The sequence below is a fragment of the Lepidochelys kempii genome, chromosome 9, assembly GCF_965140265.1.
Source record: "Lepidochelys kempii isolate rLepKem1 chromosome 9, rLepKem1.hap2, whole genome shotgun sequence".
Lineage (NCBI taxonomy): Eukaryota > Metazoa > Chordata > Testudines > Cheloniidae > Lepidochelys > Lepidochelys kempii.
In genome coordinates, this window is record NC_133264.1 from 22,202,672 (window position 1) to 22,225,342 (window position 22,671).

Consider the following 22,671-nt stretch of genomic DNA (forward strand, 5'->3'; position numbering starts at 1 on the left):
TGTGTGTACACAGTAAATACGTTTTCATAACATTTTAATAGTGCCAAGGCTTAATGTCAATTAAATCAAAGTAGAAATCCTAAGAAATCTGTTTTCAATAGTATTATACTGGGATTGGATCCCAATCCTTGCTGATACATCTATATGTGTTTTAATATTTCCAAATTCAGATCCCTTTGAGACAAAGCTAATATGGTTAATCAAGGTTTTCCATTCAGTGTCCCTGTGATTTCATCTGCATTTATTAGCAATGATGGGATGGAATTCTAAATGAGGTAACAACTATTGCATCCAGATTTCCCATTGAGTTATATTGGTAACCAGTCCCTTCCATAGTAGCACAGTTTGATTTACTAGAACTGACTGGATAGGATCCCAGTGTAACTTTTGGAAAAAAGTTAATGCATTTGAATCAGCTATAGAAGTGGTACTCATTGTGAAGAGCGACATTGTCTCATACTCTACGTTAATAATGAATATGGGAAAGTTGGTCTTGGTTGTACTCAGGTTCTATTGTTTATGAGGGCTTCTCTGGATACTTGGAGATCACTAGCTTTCCTCCTGCAAGAAAAGTTGTAGACTTCTAATAGGTAACCTAAAACCAGGTCATAAGCATTGACTTTAATTTTTGGGGGCTGACAGCTGTCTAATATTTGGGAAGATAGTGGAGACCCTCTTTAGTTTACTCTTCTTTTGACTATGCTGTGTCATGGAATACTTTCTTCCTCCTTTGGTTAAAAAGCTATTGAATCCACCTGATGCGTTTCCTTACCCCCAAGATCTGTGTGTGCTGCCTATTCAGTTCATAGACCCATTCAGCCTGGACTGAGGTACCAGAAAAGGAACCAGATGTAGATTCATGTGTAGATGTATTATAAAGTTCATATTCATGTAATCATATTTTTACATTTAACTTTTTAAAAATGTTCCTATGGGGGTGGGTGGATGGATGCGTGTGTTAAGGAGTGTTTCACACACACATTAAGTACCGATTTTGTTTGATTTATAAGCCTTGTAGCCTGGAAGCCGGATTTGGCTTCCATTCCCTCTAGAAATGAACTGACACTTTCTGAAGTGGAGCTTCTAGACAGTTTAAGCTGAAATATCAATTCAGAACTGGGAGGTCCAAAGAACTTCGTGCCAGCCATGGTACGCATTGAAACTACAGTGTATTTCCAGATGCCAGATGCCTGAGCTCCTTGTAGGTGGTATTTCAACTTAACTGTCTTGTAGTCTCTATTGCTCTAATTTTCTGATTTAAAAAAATCAAAATGAAAAGAAACCTAAATTATCTTTTTTCTTTAATGTTGAAAAGTAAAATTCTGAAGCAGTAATTTCTCCATGTCTGTTGAACTCCCAGCACTTGCTCTATCTTTGCCTCAAAAGCCCTATTCTGCAGGATTAACTTGCTACTGCACAGTTCCATTGAGTTCATGCTATAAGTGCTACGCTTTTCCATTTCCCCCTCAACATGATGTAAAATCCTCTGATGCACATGGAAGTTGGTCAACTTTCAACTTTACAGGAGTGAGTGCAGCAAAATAAAATGGCAGCACTGGGAAATTTGAGTGAAGCTATTGTTCTTTGAATAGTGTCCCTAAAGGTGATCCACATTAGGTGTGCATGTGCCTCTTGAGCCCTTTATTGGAGATTTTCAATTGGCAGTGTGTATTCAGCCCACGCATACGCCCAATGTCTCCTAGTGCAGGATACTGAGGCTATATAGGTGTGTGCAGGTGAACTGCCCTCAGTTCCTTCTCAACCACCTTGATCTGAGACAGAGCACTAGCATGTCCCCCTTGAGCATGCCTCAGGTTTTCTAATATTTCTGTAGTGGTTAAGATAGTTATTAGTATAGTTATAGTTAGTCAGTTAATTAGATAACTAGTGAAAAGATTTTGTTTTACTTCTCTTTCCTTTCAAGGAGACTTATTTTTTTCCTGGCAGGGCATGCCTGGCTCATCAGATTTCAGATGTTGTCTCTCCTGCTGAGAGGCTATACCTATGAGGAAGAACCAGTCTAAGTGTGTCTGTTGCTAGGGGAGGGTCCTACATCTCCTGAAGTACAACTTCTGCCTGACCCTCAAACAGGAAAAACAAGGAGATCAAACTCAGACTGCAAATGATGGAACACTCCTGTCGGCCAGCTTCTGAGTCCATTCAGAAGACCCTCCTGCCCCACACATTTGTCCCTGGTCAGATACAGCATCCCGTCTATGTCGGCACAGGGAAGACTTCCAAAGAGAGAAGCGCGAACTCTCACCTTAAAGAGCCAGCTCTGAAAAAATCCAGGTTCCTGGCAAGATCTACAGTCTTCAAAGCTTTGGTCTCTCAACTTGGTATGATTGAGTGTCTCTCACTATTGAGATCCCAATATCCAGATTACTGTCCTCCAATACCACAGGACTCTTAACTGTTTTCAGTAGGTGCTCCTCCTTTGGATGAGGTGGAGGAGGATGAGGGAGACTTCCAGTCAGCCTCCTCTATTTCTGCTCCTGGGTCTCCAACATATCCTTTCAGGAACCCATTCTCTGAAAGTCATAGGAAAGATTGGGCTCCTTAAGAGTGGTGGAACTGATCCTGCTTGCTACCCCCATTTTCATATGGGACCCCCAAGCTGCCTATTGACAACAATTTGCCAGACCACTGGTACCGTCTCATAGGGAGGTAGAGTTGTACAACCTTCTCTTCTCCAACTAGCCTCCCCCAAGGAGGATAGATAAGGAGGCCACCTTTCAAACACCTATTTCGTCCTCATCTCCGGATGAGGTGGTTATGCCTCCGCCACCATACATGGCCAATAATTTTTGGCAATTTCAAGACTTCATAAAGATGGTAGCTGACACTCTTGAAATTCCTCTCAAAGGGGTCAAGAATTCACAGCAAAACTGTTGGATATCTTGCAGTCAGCAACACTGTTCAGGGTGGTGTTGCCCGTCAATGAGGCGCTCCTAGATCCGGCTAAAACAGTGTGGCAGAAACCTGCATAATTCCAGCTACATGTAAATGGGCAGGTAAAACGCATAATGTTCCCCCTATATAACCTTGGTATCCAAAATGAATAGGCATAGGGCTTATGCGTGGGCAAAACAGACAGTAACTAAAAATCTCCAATCAAGGGGTTGAGAGGTGCATGCGTACCTGAAGTGGAACTCCCATGGGGATACACATCTCAAAGAACTGCAGTTACTGCCCAAAGTGAGTAACTTCTTTTATTTAAAGTCCTCCTTGTCCACTAAGAAACTTTTTCCAAGGCTGTTTAGCCTGAAGCATAGACTTGAAATTTTGATAGTTAAAATTATTTGATAGCAGTGATATAATGAGAATTTTCCCACCGCTTAACAGGACTTTTTGTAAAAGACTAGCAATAGTGAGAGTGTTTGCTAAATTACTAATTTTGATGGTACCATAAACCTACTCTAACTTCTCAGGACATATGTAGCTCTATACTTCTGCCAATTATTTATTTGCTGACTCATTTTGTAATATTTAAATAAATAAATTATTGAATTCATTATTGATGAGCAACTTAAATCCACTGTAAGATTAGTTTGCATGTAAGTTACATGGAACATGTGCACAGTGTAAACAGCTGTAACTGAGAGAGCATGAATTTATAGAAACACATGTTAATGGATCCTCAGGGGAAACTAGTAGCCCAAGTTTGTGACATGCTGAGCATCTGCTGGGAGATAAGTGCGTTTAAGGGTTGTTGAGGGTGCTCAATATTTCCTAGAAGGTACTCAGCACTGTCAGGACCTAAACCACTGTGTGTGAATAGAGAAGGATGTTCAAGCCAAAATGAAGTTAGTGAATGAAGGGAAACAAGAAGTAACAGAACAAACACGCTGAAGGCCACATCCTGCTCCTTTGAAGTCAATGAATTAAATGGAGCAGGATTGAATCCTAAATTGATTTAATGAATGGAAAAAAAACCTTCATCCAATTAAATAACTTCTGCAAACTGCATTTACACAGCAGATAATGTAAGACAAACCTAATGTTAGTAAGAGTACACTGGTGGTAATTTCAAGAGGGTGAAAACTAATGCAGACAAACACTTTCATATTCTGCAAGTCAGCATCTCCCACAATTCTGACATGGGGTATGAGGTATTCCCTCCTTATCAGAAGTTTCTGGAGGCAGTTCAAGGCTGCAGCACAAACCATGTTGGCCATGGCCCCTTCTCTGGTTTACCCCTAAATCTTCTGCCTCTGCAGTAGCAGTCAGTGGCAGTTCTCTTTGCTCCTGACATTTCCTTTGCCTTTTTATTTTGTTTGTTTTCAGGCAGTAGCAAGCAGCCTTCTCTTTTCTCTCCTCCTCCTGGACTGGGTATTCAGCCTCCCGGTGGTTGCAACCACCAGAGTCCTCACTGCAGCATCTCCCTGCTGGGTTCCTCTGCGCTCTGTCAGGTATGGCAGAGCAGCTGCCTGAGCACTGGGCTAAGTTGAAAGGGTGCTCCAACTGCGAGGCAGCTTTAATGGGCTCTCCAAAGGGTGAATTGTGCCCTGCCTATTCTCAGACAGGGACCCTAGCACTGGAAGGGAATGGAGCCTTGAGTCAGACAGGCATGGTGAGTTTCTTACCACCTGAATAAACCAAGACTCCACCACAAAAAAGCCAAGCAAGGAGAGACAGAGCAGAAAAGGCAGAGGCTCTAAGGATGAGGAGGACTTTGTTCAGCTGGTCCAGGGGCAATACAGGACCACAAACATAAGATCCTCCCCGAGTCCTGAATGGTTCCCAAGTTCTCTAGGGAAAGAAGGAGAGCTTATAACTAGCCCCTTTCTTCACAACTTGAGGCACAGAACTCTGGCAATGAGACACCCCCGCACCCTCCCATCAGGGGAATTCCTAGAGGGCCTAGGGCAAGGTGTGACCCTAAGAACTTCTAAGTGCCAGCTAGCAAAGAGATCACTGTTCTGTAACTGTAACTCCTGACAGGCATGACAAATTCACTACTCCCAATGCATTGCTTCATAGTATTTATTCAAAGAGGGTCAAGTGAGGCCTCTAATAAAAGCTTATGTCATACTAATCCTCATAATCATTGCAGGATGTATGTATGGATGATGATTAAGGAGTTGTGCGTACATACTGAAAAAAATGTTTTAAAGTCTGAATCAAAGCAGGGTTGACAAGCCGGTTTTGACCAGACAAAGGGTGTATATTCCACATCTGCCTGAGTTCATATGTAAAATAAGCATTGTAATCCAACACAATAGAGGTCCATTTGCATTTGATGTCAACATGAGACTATGAAGGCAACGTGGAGCCAGAACACCAGGGAATAAACCATGGGGAGTTATCCTGAACATGGGGACAAAACATTCAACTTTGAGGATATAAGCAGAAGGTCGAAGAACACCTCTTTATCCTTCACTGAGGAAGCAAAAAGGACAGTGCTTTTTGCATTCATTAAAGAGGGATCCCAGCCATGTTGGTTGGAGACACTGAGTGATTGCTTTAGGGGAGATAAACTACTTTAGAAAAAGGCTTAGCCTGTTAAAGTTAAGGTTAGACTCTAGGAAGCATAGTATATTTTTTGTTTTATATATAACCATTTCTGTTTCTGTGTTATTCTTACTCACTATCTCTTAAATCTTAGCCTTTGATAACAAGCTTATGCTTATTTTTACTATAAATATATCTCAGTGCTGTGATGTTACAATGGACCTGATCTTCAGTTGAATCAAGCAAGCTGGTGTGTGCACTGTTCCTTTGGGTACAGCTTACCTGGTAATTTCTGTGAGTGTGAAGTGGTAAAGGGCTGGACACTGCAGGGGATTAGGGTGCACGTATTATTAACCTGCACAGCAAAGTAAGGGCTTGCAGAGCCCTGACTAAATTGTTTGGGAACTAATGGACTGGTGATTTCAGGGAGCTGACACCCCATAAAGCACAAGCAAATCTTCCTCTTGCTGGAGGCAGGGGGGTATAAAGTGGCTTATAGTCCTGGGCACCCATCCCAGGCAGCAGCATGCAGTTCCACAGTCTAGAATCTGGATCTCCTGCAAGCAATGAATTCATAATAAACACCAAGAAAAGTTCCTGGATTCCCTCAACAAGGATTATTCACCTGGGCATAGAAATAGACCCTTTGATGGCGAAGATCTACCCATCAGTAGACAGATTTCAGAAGATCCAGGATCAGATACTTTTGCTGATCACATGCATGAGACAAACTGTAGGTCAGTGTCTTTAGCTACTGGGTCTCCTGGTCTCATGCATAGCATTTCACCAGTGGGTGAAGTCACACATCATTATGTGACCAGGCCCCAGAGTGAATGCAAAGTCAGGTACTAGTCCCGATCCAGGTCTTCGACTCCCTGGGATAGCAGACAGTCCCAGAAAATATCAGCAGGAGTCTCTGCATAGGCCCTTCAGACCCTCAAGTTCTCACCACCGACTCCAGCTTAAAGGGATGGGAAGCACATCTGGATCCAGAACAGCACAGAGTACTCTGATGCTGTGATTTGTTTTCCTGGGCCTCCATCACTTGGACCTGAGCTGTTAAGCTAGTTCTGCTGAGCTTCCAGAGCTACCTAGAGGGAAACCATGACCTGGTCTAGTCAGACATGAGCATGATTGCATACATAACCTAGAAGGAACAAAGAGCACAGCTGTACATGCAGAAGTGACAGAGATAATGGAATTGGGCCGAAAAAACTCTTCCTTCCCTAAAAGTGATCCAAATAAAAAAAGAGGTGAACCAAAAGGCAGACTGGCTCAGCTGATTCAAAGTCAACAACTCCGAATGGTGCCTAAACCAAGAGATCTTCAACTTGATCTTGCAGAAGTTTGATCTCCGTCCAGTCATCCTGTTTGCCAATGGCAAGAAAACAAAGCGATCAAAATACTGCACCAGGGAAACCCAAGTGTATGGAGACAAATGTTCTGTCACACAGATAGCCACAAGGCCTGCTATACGCATTTCCTTCCTTCCCTCTCCTACAGAATGTGATCCAAAAGATAAGGTGAGAAGGAGCAAATGTAATAGTGCTAGTGCTGTGCTGACCAAGGAAACCTTGGTTTTCCAGTCTGATAGGACTAAAACTGCAACCCTATTGCTGTTACCAGCAAGACCAGACATGCTTCACCAACGCTCATTCCTCCATCCAGATGCAGAGCATCTTCAACTCACTGCCAGGCTGTTGAAAGGGCAGCGTTAGCTGCCCTCAGCCGATCACCCAAAATTATTAGGACTCTGCTCTTCTTCCAGGAGAATTTCCATACTAAAAGCCAATTCCTTCATCTGGGCCAAATTCAGTTTTTGGTGCCAAGACTGCAAAGCAAATCCCAAAGGATCCCAGGATTCCAGTTATTCTGAACTTCCATCAAGAAGATGTGGTTAAGAGACTTCAGCCCAGCACTATAGCATACCGTGTATCAGGCCTTAGTAGCATACTATTTGTAGGAGCCTTGGGCTCCTTGGCTGAGAACCCTCATGTATCCAGATTCTTCAGAGAAGTCAGAGTGGCCAGACCAGTGGTCAGACCAATCTTCCCTAAGTGGGACCTACCACTGGTGTTGAAAGCCCTAACTACCCATCCCTTCGAACCTCTGATATCTATGTCAGCATTTTACCTCTCCATCAAAACCTGCTTTCTGGTCGCCATCATGTCTGCTAGATGAGTTTCAGAACCAGCAGCTTTATCCATGCAAGATACTGTGTGTGTTCCATGATGACACGGTGATGGTAAGAACTCCAGAAATGTTCTTGCCTAAGGTGAATTCTCCTTTCCATGACTTGCAGGAAATTACCCTTCCTTCATTCTGGCCAACACCACAGCACCTGACTGGGAAATCGTGGTGCATCTTGGATATCAAAAAAGAGCACTAAAGATTTACTTAAAATGTTCAGAATCCACAAGGAGATTGGGCTCCCTGTTCATTTCCTTTTACCAGAGGTGTCAAGGCCTCAGAATATCTAAGCTATACCTTGCCAGATGAATCAGACTGTGCATTGTTGTGGCATACAAGATGTTTGGGATTTCTATTCCAGAAAATCCATGGGAAACTCATGAGCTGAAAGAGCATGAGCTTCCACCACAGAGATCTGCAGAGTCATGGTCATCGGCTAAGACCTTTATCAGACATTATAGAGTGAACTCTGTCTTCTGGAGAGGCCTTCTTTGGCAGGAAGGTGCTGCAGGTAGTGGACCAGTGAAAACCTTGCCGTGTGTGGGAGGGGTGTCTTTTCTGTTTCTTTCTGTTCAGTCTCTTATCCCTCCCTACCCCAACTCATTTCTTGCTACTTCCCATATATATCAGAATTGTGGGAGATACTGGGCTAATGAATGGAAAATTTCTTATCTGATGATTTTTTTTCTGATAGCCGCATCTCCAACAATTCTAGCCACCTTGGATGGCTTTTCAGCCAAGGGTCAACATTTTATTTGCATAGTTACCATATGGGCAGTGACCTACTGTATATAATTCCAGTGCCAAGAAGCAACTATCATTACTAATTATTTTTTATAAGTTTTCTACACAGCTTTGGAATGAATCATCTGATGGAGGCCAGAGAAGAGGGCATGGCCAGCAAGGCTGTGCTGCAGCTTTCAATTACCTCTGGAAACTGCAGACAGGAAGGGGAATGCCCATACAGATCAGAATGGTGGGAGATGCTGCTAGCAGAAAGTAAATTCTTGAGTAAAAATATTTCCATTTTTTGAGTTCATTCTCTACTGAAATTTTGGAAATTCTGCTTTCCCTGGCCTTTTAAATAGTCCTTCCCATTTGCTGAACAGTGGAATAGCTACTGATCACCTTAGTAGCTCCAGTGGGTAGCAGCCTTTATTTCTGTGGAAAATGGTAATAACAAGTTATCACCTCGTTGGTCTGTACCATAGAGTGAAGATTGTACTATTAACATTACAAAGCTATGGACAGTTTAGTGACAAGGGAGCCTTAAGTTCTTTGAAAATCATGAAACCATGAAAAAAAGTTTGAAAAGTTCTTTGAAAATCATGAAAATACAGAACTTTGATATTATTCACTCTAGCATTTTTCTTACGTATGAAATCGTTTTTAAACAGAAAAATGCTCTGCAACCCTAAGGACTTGAAAGTTGTTAAACTTGCCAGGGTCCAGAGCAGATCAGAACCTGACATGGACGTGACATGCTTGTCTTAGTTTGTGTAAAGTGGGAGATTAAGTGGCACAAGTGTACACTTCTTTGCTGTTTATCCATTCTGCTGTCTTACCTATGGAGTAGCATTAATGATGATCCAAGAGAAGATCTCATGTTTCCCCTCATGTCCAAAAGAAAGGTGTTATGAAAGAATTGAGACATGTACTACACAGGTTTCAATGTTATACTGATGCTTAGTAATGCCAGTTTAGTTACGGTCAGCATTCCCATTATAGAATTCCATGTTTTTGTACTAATCATAACCTTGAAAAAGATTAGCCAGAAGTGATATAGCCATCCTATGTAAAGTTGACTAAATCATACTGTTATTCTTTTTAGATGTCAAGTACTTTAATTGTTTGAAACAAAAGGAAATCCTTTTTTTCTATATTCACTGAAGGACTTGTGCCTGGGATAATAGTACTTAATTAAGTACATTGTGTCTGGTTGTCACAGCTAACTAGATCCTACCTACCTACTTGGGTCTTAGAGCTATCGTTGTTATAAACAATATAATGGTTGTAGTATCTAGACTTCAAAGAGTAATTCTTCAGTTTGTGTCCTATACTTAATCTTTTTGACTATATTGTGTTAACAGAAAAAGGATGCTTATGATAGGTAATATTAACTGCTGCTGTTTTTTTTCTTGAGTTACTCCATTGAAATGGATTAAACATGACATAATCAAAGCACCAACAAAGCAGTAATGCTGAAGTATGGTATTATAGCATTGCAATGCTGCAGCTATGGGTAGTATGTCCATTTGCTTCCATATGCTCATATTTTCATTCATTTATTGCATTTAAGAATTATATGCTAATTTTTTAGTTAAAATCCTTCATTTCTATCTTTCATTTTAACATGGTTAAGTGATTTTATATTTATTATGGTAGAATGTACATGATGAGGGATATACTACACATCTTAAGAGAATACAGAAATGCTATAACACCCTGCATAATAAAAGAATGGCATAGGGCTGATATTGAGATAATTTAGAACACAGAATTAAAACTAGGATTTTTCAAGTTTGCATTAGAAAGTTCTTAATATTGCAATATGAAAATATTTCACAGCATATTTGACTTAATCGTAGAATCTACCCATTTCATTTCGATAACTACATCGTTCAGATGACTTTATAAAATCTTGTGATGGGGTGGATATCCCACACAGGCCCTGAAGTGGTTAATGTGGGACTGAGGGGCCAAGTAACATGCCTGGAAGCACCTTCAAGAGAGACAGCAAGAAAGTCAGGCTTAATTGGTGATGTAATTGGTCCTGCTGAGGAGTGGCTGAGTGGTGATTATAAAGTCAGAAAGTTTATAGAAGAAAGGGGCTGCAGGGAGCGAGTCTGCAGTCACTCTCTGGTGGATAGAAAAGGTAGGAAATGGTCCAGGGAGGCAGCAAGGAATCTGAGGGAGTAGACCCTGGCTGCCAGCTACAGGATCCCTGGGCAGGAACGCAGATAGAGGGAGAGCCTGTGTTGCCCTACCAGCCACCAAGGAAGGTACGGTGGCATCCCTTGAAGTAAGGGGTGTAAGGACCATGGGGCCCGGAGACAGATGAAAGACCTACTATAAGGTCATTGGACTATAGCTTGGTTGGACTCTCTGCCACCCCAAAAAGGGTGGACATAAATATCATGAACTGGCCAGAGGGCCCAGTTACAAAAAGATAGACCACCACAGCAACAGAGTGCCTGTCGGCAGTGGCACCAGACCAAAAGATAGCTGGTATGCCACTCCTGGCCTAGAATTACAGCAAATTGGTACTTCTGCAATGAGCAAACCCCTTTACAAATCCCAAAGGGATTTCTAGTCTGAGGACTATAAAAATAATAAATAATATCTTCTGTATGTTATCAGGGGGGAGATTGTATCTTCTGTACATCAAAAAGGTAAACTGCAAACCATATTTTCTTTTAGTTCTTCAGATCTTTTATGGGCCCCATTAGTGCTCATTTCTTCCCTAATAGACAAATCTATTCTTGCTATTGGCCAAGGAGAGCTATTTACATCAAGCTCCTCATTGTTACTAAGAGGTAAAGGCAAATGACTGACTGATCTCAGAAACAAACCTATCAGTTGGGTGGAGCCCAACAACTAACTTAGAGACAATGCTTCTTTAAAATTTTCCTTCCCTCAAATTGATGACATCTGGTCAGCTGTGATAGAATATACCCCAGCCTTAGGACTTTCTCTGAATCTGCTCATTAGAATAATTTGACCTGTGTCTCAAGAGCCTTCATTTGCCATATATGGAAGTCAGACAGAAGTTAAGGACTGTGCTGTAGAAGGGACTGGTACAGTATGCCTAATAAGGAATTCATTCCATCTATGCAGAAGAGAAGGCTATGGATTTTTCCCAAAGAATCACAATTACCTTCCACAGCTGCAGAGCAGGGGCAGTCCATGGCATGTCTGTGAGGCTTTATCACTCTGCACTGAGTCCTTGAGTTCAGAAATTCAATTAGTGCTTATATTCTATCCTTTGCTCACCCTGTTGTGCTTAAGAACAGTAGGAGGTTTCATACAGTATACTACAAATCATAGGCACAATAAAGAGATTGAATTTCATCTCTAACTCTGAATCTTCATGAGCATTATCTTTATTTAAATGTTTATGATTTAATTTTATATAAATCATATGATGACTTTAAGTGTATGAAGAACTTGACATTTTGGGGATTTTATGTGTACTGCAAAAGAAATCAGAGTGCTAAATGTGTTAAAAACATTAGGTAAGCATTTTTCAACTATTTCTCCTTTGGAAGAGGACCTTGTATCCAAAAGTCATTAGAATTCAATGTCTTCATTTAACTTCAGTCAGTTTTTCTTCCTGACTGATTTAGTTCTCCTGAGAGCTTTAAAATATAGTTTAATAAATTTTATTTAAAATATTGACTAAGAAATGTCTAATAATTGTTTAAATCCCTTTTTATATTCAAGTAAATCATTATGGGGAGGCTGTGGTCTCTCTGTAGTCAAGATTGAGACTTGTTTCTCATTATAGCCCTTTCGAGAATCTACAAAAAAAGATTATTTTGCTTGTTTGATGTGTGGCCAATGGACATTTCAACCCCTACCCTCCTATTCCCAAATTTGGAGATGATTTGTACAAAAACTGTGTTTCTGAGATATGGGAGGAAAGAGAAAACAGTTGTCAAGTCATGGCTTGGAAATTCTTCTAATGTTTTTAAGCTACATTTTATCTGAAACTCAGTGTCCTGAAAACTTAAAATGATGTTAATTTGAAATATGTTGTTACAATCTAATGTGCACAACTAATGTTAAGAGTGGAAAGGTATATTTCAGAAGCTATTCCATTGGTGAATTAAGAATTTAGGAATGATTCATCACGTTCTGTTAGACTTTTAAAAGGTACCAAATGACTGGTAGAGATGTAAAAATTCAGTTAAAGAAAGTAAGTTTCGAGACAGGTGAGAGAAATAGGGAATAAAGTTCTGAATTGGGAGGATAATTTTTTTTAAAAAAAGGATATGGGACCAAGGGAAAGAACAAAATTAGGCTTGAGATATAAATTTAATCAGTTTATCCCAGAAGGGAAGGGAAAGGAAAGGAAGGGAAGTCCTTTCCTTACTGAGTTTGAGAAATATACAAAGATTATTCCCTTATCTCTGTTTATCTTTGTTGACAAACAATTTAATAAAGGTCTCTCATAACTGAGTTAACGCCACAAATTTTTTTGAAAGACAAATTTTGGTTTGAACACCTTTACCTGCATCTACCATATAATGGAAACTATTAGTACTTATAAAATTACTTCTTGGAATGTTAATGGGCTTAAAATATAGTAAAGGAAAAAAGGGTACTGAATTACCTTAAAAATAGAATGTAATGTAACTGTATAAGAAGCTCATCTTTCCAGAGAAGAGATGGTTATATCTCAAAGCCATCCTATTTTTAGTTTGTTCTGTTTTGTAAAAAGAAAAAAACAAGAGTTGCTGTTCTAGTCAGAAGCAAAAAAACCCTCTCATTTCAAGTAATACAGAATTTAACTGATAGAGAGTAGATAAATACTTGTCTCAGTAGGCAAGAAATTAGTTTTATAAATACTGTATATATGCGCCCAATGAAAAATGACTAAACATTATATATGGATAGTCAATTTTCATACTCTAGAATTAATCTTATGATTGAAGACTGTAATCATTTGGACAAGGTGTATAAAGTTTGTATTGACAGTATTATTGTGTCAGACTATGTCCCTTTGTGGCCTATTGTAAAAACTGTAGAGGAGGGAAAATAGGACAACTGCCAGTTCTGCTGGAAGATGCAATTAGGTTAGAAGAGCCAGTAACTTTAATGGAGAATGAAAGGGCTGTAAAAAGTTGAAAGGATGGGAAAAGCCCAATAAAGAATTTGGCTGCATAGATATCCTCTAAAACTTTTGGGCAGAGCTTATTCCTAGACTGTGATCCCCTAACTCTCATTAGTGAGCAATTACTTGCACAAGTAGTCTCATTGACTCCAGTAGGACTGTTTCTATGAGTAACTTTTCACCAGTGGGAGCAATGAGTTCACAATCTGGCTTTTTATTAGGTAGAGTATTTGCTGTAATTGTAGAAAAGGAGAGTCTCCCAGAAAACATGCAGTAAGTTACCATCATACTAATACACAAGGAGAGCAATCCATGACGTTCAATATGCAGACCTGCCAGTGTGAGAGACAAAGCATCAGAACGTGACAAAAGGCTAACATGTGGAACACCTGTTTGCTTCCCCCTTGTTTCCCCTCCATTTGTTTCTCCTGCCATGCCTCCTGTGCCTTTGTCTCTTCTATTTGTTTACCCCATTTTTGTTTCCTTTTTGACCTCTCAAGAGCTGTGGAATGTGGCAGTGGCAGCCAGGAGAACTTTGGGCTGAATCCTCAATGTATCATCAGCAGGGAGCTCAACAGCTTCAGAGTAGATGTGGCCATGCATGGTGACATCACCACACACATGCACAGTGCATGCCACTCACAAGCACTTTTCACTCCCACTCCCCCTTCCTAGGTGATGGCTACTTTGGCTGTTTTCTAGAGCAGCAGCAGATGTGAGATACAGCTCCAGGAGGTGGATATGAAGAATAGGGAGCCAGAACTGCTGCAAAGTGTGATGTACTGTGAAATGTGATAAAACTAAGAGCTGGAGGCAAAGCCATAGATGACAGTAGATATTTCCAATAGTTTCTATTATGAATTTGTTAAAATTTTGTTAAAAAGAAGAAGTCAAGGGATTAATAATACCTAAAGATCAGGTGCACTCTGTTACTGGAAGGCAATCTTCTGATAATTGATGACATACTTTCAATTGCACAAACTTGGCCTGGTCAAAGAAATGTGAACATGCCTTGTTTTCTTTTAGTGTAGAGAAGCTGTTATTTCTTGATATAGAGAATCTCTGACCTAATTGAGTGGCCATTTTTAGGAACTGTCTTGAACGCTATGGACTTGTCCCCAAATTTTAAAAACAAGTGAATTCATTCTTTTAAATGATTTGGTCACCAAATAAATACTCCTTAAAAGGTGGACAAGACTTGGGTGTCTGTGCCAGGGAGAGGCTAGTAAGAAAAATTAGAGCTAATGCAAATATTGTCAAAATATTGTCACAGTTATGGTGAGGGGAAGAATAGGGGAAACGATAGAAGTGTGCTTACGGGGAAAAAACCCTCTCTACATCTTCTACATATTTAATTTGACTATGGTAAAGGGTTAAATCCTGTCCCTACATCCCCATTACACTGGAAATGCTGCATTCCCACTGGACAAGATAGACAGGATTTGGGGAATACAGCAATGTGCAGGAAGCAAGTCGGGGAATGAAATGGTGAGCCAGAAGATTGTAACTACATAGATCTTCCAGCTTATGTTCTATCACAGGGTGGTACAAGGGCTCCTTTAGCCTTTAGTATGCAGTAGCCTCTTCGAAGCTGCTCCATAGCCTATGAAGGAAGATTTCTCCTCCTCTGATCGCCCAGGATATTTGCATAACATTTGAACCAGCTACGTCAGGAGGGCAATACAATAATTATTTGTTCTTAAATACAATTTTTGTGCATTGTAAGCAAGCAAATCACTTAAGTTATCAAAGAACATTAAGAGCTGACTGCTGTTCCAATGTTTGCTGGGTCCATTTTATAAAACCTGATTGATAAACTTTAAATAAATATAGACAACATAAAGCAGTAGGATGAGATGAAAGAAAATATGTTAGGCCCATAAAATCCTTGGAAATTTTGCAGTCTCTTTCAATAGAAACATATTCTTCTGGAAGTCAGTCAGATGGGCATTCCCATCTGAGGAAGCTTCTATTAACGAGGTTTGCAAGCAAAAATGTGACATTTTACTTACTGTTTAAATTTCTAGTGCCTTAGGAAAACTATTTCATTGTTTTTTTTCTCATGGAAACTGAAATAATCTTGACGTATGATGTTTGGCATGTGGCCATGCCACATCAGGTTCTGATCTCCTTAGATTGCTTAAAATAAGCCAAGTCAGGCATGGCCACTTCTGGGATTGGGAAACTTCTGAGGTGTCCTGAGAAGTTAGTGACTCAGTAATGAACCAGTGCTGCATTATGCCATTATAATGGTAGAAGGAACTGTGCAACTGGATGTTTTGCCTTTGAAAGGGTCTGTCGACCCACTTGTGTATTTTAGTGAAGAGTGACATGATCTTTGAATCAGTTTTTGAAATCAGTTTTAAAAGTTTGAGCACTTTGGGATCTTTGGATGAAAAGTGTTATACAAATGTCAGCTATTCCTGTATTTTTAACTTTTTAAAATTTAATAAGAACTACATTGTGTATAAGACTTATTGGGAAACCTCGTATTTGTATGAGAACATAGGAATTGCCCTAACTGATCAAATCAGTGGTACATCTACTCCAGAATTACATTCTGACAGTGGTCACTACTAGCTGTGTAAGAAATATGATAAGACAGTTTATGAAATAACCTGTCCTTAGGGAAAAACAATTCCTAACCGCTGTCAGTAAGAGGCTGGTGTGCCCTAAAGCATCATTTCCCAAACTTTTTGAAAGTTGATGCCCCTATTAAGGAAAATGAAACCAGTTGTATTCTCCTTCATCCTGGCCATTTGTTATTAAAGGCCTACCTAAAATGACTGACTAATCACTCAGTAGATTGGGTAGATCTTCATAATGATACTTCCTTTCCTTCACTGCATGCTTTCAGCAGTAAGGTATTTCACAGAGTTGATATTTAGTAAGTAACATCCTTGGCATCTGAGCTAATATTCATTGAAATGAACAGGGCAGTTGACACCTCAGAGCTATTGTTTCAGGCTGTGTGTAAATTTAGGCAGACATTACTGCATTAGTTGCACCTGGGTCATGTTTTAAAGGTTTACTACACAACCATAGCAATTTGAGACTTACTTAAAAGCTGAGATTTTAGCGGAAAATAGAGAGATTTTTCCATGCCCTTTGCAATACTTCACATCCTCTATCTTCCAGGGGTCATACCCACACTTTAAAAAATACTGCCCAAAAGTATGGGTCATTATATTACTTCTTAAATGGTTTTAATCCTATATCATTTAACAGTGGATGTTCTTATTATTCCTTTTTGGAATCCTACTAAGCTTTTAGCCTCAATTATATCTTGTAGTAGTGAGTTCCACAAGTTAAATGTTTCAGAGTAGCAGCCGTGTTAGTCTGTATTTGCAAAAAGAAAAGGAGTACTTGTGGCACCTTAGAGACTAACCAATTTATTTGAGCATAAGCTTTCGTGAGCTACAGCTCACTTCATCAGATGCATCCGATGAAGTGAGCTGTAGCTCACGAAAGCTTATGCTCAAATACATGGGTTAGTCTCTAAGGTGCCACAAGTACTCCTTTTCTTTTTAAGTTCAATGTTACAGATCTTGGATTCTATATTCATGATTCAGTCACTGATCAGTTCTTGATGCTGAAAACAAAATCTATTTTCCTTTTAATATCTTGGGTCAGTTCTTGGTGTAGAGTCAATTTCCACACAGTGTAGTTCAGGACAAAGAAAGGAAAGGTGGTATCATAAAGCACTTTCCCAATCCTTGGCTGTTGTGTTCAGGGCAATCCCTGGTGTAAATTACAGCAGCCTCAGGGCTGCTCCAGTTTACTGGCTGTTAATGGCCATCAGGGCTAAAAGCACAGTTTGGGATCAGCATAGTGTAGAGACATCCTGGCCATGCCTCTTTCAATCCAACAATACACCTTACACCAGTGGTGGGCAACCTGCGGGCCGCTAGACTGGTTGTTTACATTTGCACGGCCACCCACAGTTCCCAGTGGCCGCGGTTTGCTGTTCCCTGCCTATGTCAGCAAGAAGAGAAGTGGCAGTGGGAGTCTGGGGCTGGCTGTGTACCACCAGAGGATTCCCCTTGCACTGTTTGATTCTGCTAGGGCCATGCTGGCTCTAGGTTCAGAAACTGCTAGCAATTCAGTATAAAGCAGCTGCATCTTATTGGAGAATCTGGTCCATTGGTTCCACATAACCAGTACTGTTGCTTTTAAGTAAATGAAGTTGCAGTTTAAATTTTATTTAGTGATTGCTTAGCTCTATGAATGCCTGAATACATTTAAAATATATTTAGGCTGCATAACTTTCTGCTTAATATGCTTCAAATGTTGTGGTATTTGGTTCTTTTACTTCTGTACTTCCTGTCTTCAAATCATCTTACTAAGAAACAGACCTCTGTATGATACCTGCAAAAATAAGAAACTCATTCCATTGATTAGTTTATTAGTACAATTTAAATAAGTGCATTCATTTGTTTAGAGCAATATTTGTTCATAAAAAGCTCAAAGAAAGTATTAAGATTCCTTTTCTTTTTTGTTTGTTTTGTTTTTATTAGTGGTCATATGCTTTAGAGAAACCAAATACTGGCAGTATATTTAATATTGCTTGGTCTATTGATGGTACTCAAATAGCAGGAGCTTGTGGAAATGGACATGTGATTTTTGCCCATGTCGTGGAGCAACGGTGGGAGTGGAAGAACTTTGAAATAACGTTAACTAAAAGAAGAACTATGGAGGTATGGGTTACAAGTTCAGCAAAATTGACCTTCAGGATTGTTTATGTAAGACTCACAATTGTAACTCAGTAAAGACAAATAATTGTGAATGGACAATTTTTGCAGAGTATAAATGATAGGACTGAATACCTTTGCGTTATAAAAAGGCCAGAATGAGCAAGTGGTATGTGAGTGTGTGTTTGAGTATACAATCACATGACCCAGAACTACATCAGCCTCTTGGCTCACTTAAGGATCACAGCATCTTGCTTTTATGTGGGGTGGGGGCATGAATACGGGATTGAGTCATAGGTCTTGTTTACATCAGAAATAATAATACAGTAATTACCAATAAAGCAATAGTGTAGACAGGGCTGAGTATCATGTCTACACTAGTGGATTGCCACTGATAGAGCTGTACCATCGCTGGCTATTGCTACAGTCCGGGTACTAATTTTTCTATGGCCCTATGATGAATGGATCTGTCTTCTTGGATTTCCAATCAAGAGGAAACTGGCAACTTACAGCTGACCACAATCATGAAGAGTGTTAGTGTCCTTTGTTGCACTGCTCCACCATATTACAGTCGCTGGTTCAAATTTTCCAAAGCTTGGAAAAAAATTGTAACATATCTTTTAAGAGGCTGTTTTTACTATCTCCTAGTGAGGATTTAGGGAATTAATGCATGGAAAATAATAAAACATTGAGATTGAAATTTTCAAATCTGGATGCCTAAAGTTGAGTTGCTAATGCTAAGACTTGAAAAAACAATAACAACAACAACAACAAAAACTCCTAAATCCATATTTGAAAATCAGATAAGGGCCCAATAAAGTTCTGAGCACTCAGCATTTCCTGTTGACATCTGTGGGAGCTGCTGGGTGATCAGCACTGTTAGAAATGAAGCATGCCCCTAACTGTAGTTTATAGAGCTCAAATTTTGGCTCCTGTTTTTGAAAATCCTGGCCTGAATCCACAATTAGGCACCTAAATATCTAGGAGTGAATACAGAAATTTGAATTTTGACTTGCTAATATGTCTTCTGTGTTCCCAGACACTGACTCATAACATAACCAGTCAACAGTGGGATAATACAGACTTTCTGTTGTTACAAGTTTTTCCAATTAGAGTTCAGGCCATCATTTTCAAACCTGGGTGCCTGAAGTTAGTCTCCTAAATTAATAATTAAGCACCTAAACATCTTATAGTCTGAACTCTTTAATGTTGAATACGTAACTGGGAAAACTTGTAACAACAGAAAGCTATATTACCCCTCTATCCTCTGGATGGTACATCAGGAATCAGTGTTTGGGAACACAAAAAACAATTTCACAGGTCAAAATTTGTATTTCTGCATTCATTCTCAGACATTGACTTGTAAAAGATGGTTCTGTCTAGCAACCTCTAGGGATTTTGTATATGCAAACACTTGAGAAATATAGCTAACCCTGATCCAGGATGTTTGTTTATTTTATTTTACATTGATTTAAATAGCGAAGAGATGCCTATACAAGAGCTCTAGGCAACCCTAACTCCTGCTCAGTGTTACAACAACAAATGACATTATGGAGTGAGACAGCAGTTGTGAGCATGTCAGGATAGATCTCTTTAGGAGCTATGTGAGTGGCCACTGGATCTTGGTAGCTACTGCATTAAGTCCTTGTTTTGTAGCTGGCTGCAGATCTGAAGAAGTTCAAACCCAGCTTCCACCATCAGTAGGACAACATCTAAAATACCCTTGTTTGAAGAGATCACTCTCCCATGTACATGAATTATTTGCACAGTTATCTTTTTACTATTAAGTGTCATTCTTTCAATTTCCTTAGATTTTTTTTTATCCCTAATGGGCCTATGATTTTTTGATCAGGTGATGAATTGTCAATCCTAACTTGCACTTACTCCTCTAACAGAAAAGAGCTGAATTTCATTGGAACTCTCCTGACAGACCTCAATTCCAAAATGTGTAAGGATTCTCAGCATAACATCCTAAGTGCTCAGTGAGCCCTCCAGTGGGTTCTCTATCCTGACAGGCTGGAATCTTCAATGTAAAAAATCTGTTCCACATCTGAGAAATCTACCCTTTTTCCTCCCACCATGTCAAAGAATTCAATACTGAAGAAGTTGGGGAGACAAGTTCCCCTACATTTCCCAAAAACTGTGCCTTATTGAAAAACATAATCTGGTTCTGCCATGTTGCTTGGCCTACAGGGCCATTTCTATGCCTGATTGCAGGAGACTCATTAAGAATGATCACTCCCTGAGAGAGAATATTTTCCTAGCTTTGGCTTTAATGATGTTTGCTTTTATAGGAAGCTAGGAATTACCAAGCTGGATCAGCCAGTGGTCCATCTAGTGCAGTGGACTTGAACCTTTCCAGACTACTGTACACCAGTCAGGAGTCTGATTTGTCTTGCGTACTCCCAAGTTTGACCTCACTTAAAAACTACTTGCTTATAAAATCGGAAATAAAAATACAAAAGTGTCACAGTATATTATTACTGAAAAATTGCTTACCTTCTCATTTTACCATATAATTAAAAAAATAAGTCAATTGGAATATAAATATTGTACTTACATTTCAGTGTACAGGATATATAGCAGCATAAACAAGTCATTATCTGTATGAAATTTTAGTTTATACTGACTTCGCTAGTACTTTTTATGTAGCCTGTTGTAAAATTAGATAAATATGTAGATGAGTTGATGTACCTCCTGGAAGACCTCGGCATACCCCCAGGGATACGCATATCCCTGGTTGAGAACCACTGATCTAGTCTAGTGTACTGTCGCCAACTGGCCCATACAAGATGCTTCAGAAGATGGTTCAAGAAACCCCATAATGGAAAATAATGGAATAACCTGCCCATAGGGGAAGTTTATTCCTAACTCCCATCACTTAATACAGTATCTGAATTATGCACTGAAGAATAAGAGTTTATATGCCTCATTTAAAAAATAAATATATATACACACACACAATATCCTGCCTAATGTAACTGGATTTTCTCATTATGCATCTAAATGTCTAATCTTTTGTCAAGTCCTACTAGATTTTTGTCCTCAATGGTATTTTGTGGCAGAGAGTTTCATAAGTTAATTGTGTATTGTATAAAAAAAATAAAACCCTTTTATCAGTTTTAAATGTGCTGCCTTTCAGTTTCAATATACATCCCCTTTTTCTTATAAGTGGTGTTGGAGAACTGTCTATTATTAAGGTTGTCCCAACATTATAAGACTGTTTTCAGTTGCTTAATTTGAACCATTTGGGCTGAAATATTCCACACTGGGTGTCTGCCTCAAGCTAAAACATTTTGGAACATTTCCACCAAAATAGTTCATCCATTTCCAAGAAGGATGCTAGGGAGAAATATGTTCTTTTGCCCACGTTAAAAAATTCTAGTGACTTTCACACACCCTTGCTTTGTAGAAGAGACTCAAAGCTCCCACATATGACCAGTCCTCTCCACAGAACAACTGAGCAAAAAACGTATTGTCACAAGGTGTCTGGCCCTGTAATTGAAGTAGGTCCAGTTCTCCTGTGCCAGGACAGGTGCTCCCATTTGTCCACTTAATGGGGTGGAGCAGTGCCTGGGGGCTATAAAGGATCAGGGAGAGACCGAATGAGTTAGGGAGTCTCAGTGAGTCAGAGCAGACTGGTTCAAGCAGGGACAGATGAGAGCTGCCAGAGACCAGGGATACTGGAGAAGGTCCTGAAAGGAAGAAGGTGTTCCTTGGGGAAGACTGAAGACGAGAGTATCAAGAGGAGTTTGCTGGCTGTCATCGCCAAGCCTCAGAGCCAAGGCTGGAGGGCTGAAGGCAGGGGAGCAGCTAACATTGCCAGGGCCAGACAGCTGGACTCAGAGGGATCATAAGAAGGCCAGGGTGAGTGACAGATGCTCCCTCTGACAAGATGCTCCCCAGCAGAGAAACTATGGGGGGTGGTTCCCACTGGGAAGAGTGGGGTTTCTCTCCAACTGGAAGGGCTAGGGTAGCTGTCCTGGGGCAAGGACAGGGGAAGGATGACAGACACTCTGGGCCTCGTTGAAGGCTCCAGTGTATGGGGCATCAATGACAAGATGTGTTGTGCTTGCACTGGGGTGAGAAATGGACTATATTTGTGACTTTTGATGGAAACCGAATGAACTGTGTTTGGCAATAAACCAGCCCCAAAGAGGAGTAGTATTTAAGATCTGAAGTGGATTTACTGGGGACTCTGAAAGGGTAAACTGAGGAAGGCATGCTTGTCATGCTTTGGCCTATTGCAGGAAGGTTCTCCAGGCAGGGCTCCCCTATGACATCTACGTTACAATAACATTAAGGTTAAAAAGTCAAGTACTCAAAGGTTAGGAAATGCCAGGAATTAAGGTTGCCTCTGCAATTTTGATTTCGCCTCTTATGCATATGCATGGAAGAAAATAGTACGTGATCAGGTAATTAAACTGTGGGTATATTTACACGTAAACTAGCAGCCCAAGTATATATCTAGGTTCCTGTGTATTTGAGTGGCTAGCCCAT

The 22,671-nt window shown here is 40.1% G+C and overlaps 1 protein-coding gene across 5 annotated transcripts in view; it reads left to right on the forward strand.

Moving 5' to 3' along the window:
- IFT80 (intraflagellar transport 80) overlaps positions 1-22,671 on the forward strand; it is a 148,567-nt gene that overhangs the window by 84,175 nt on the left and 41,721 nt on the right. For all 5 annotated transcript variants that reach the window (XM_073359524.1, XM_073359525.1, XM_073359527.1 and 2 more), the window contains one exon: positions 17,998-18,177. In XM_073359524.1, coding sequence (XP_073215625.1) covers positions 17,998-18,177 — 180 coding nt within the window. The remainder of the gene's footprint in view (positions 1-17,997; positions 18,178-22,671) is intronic.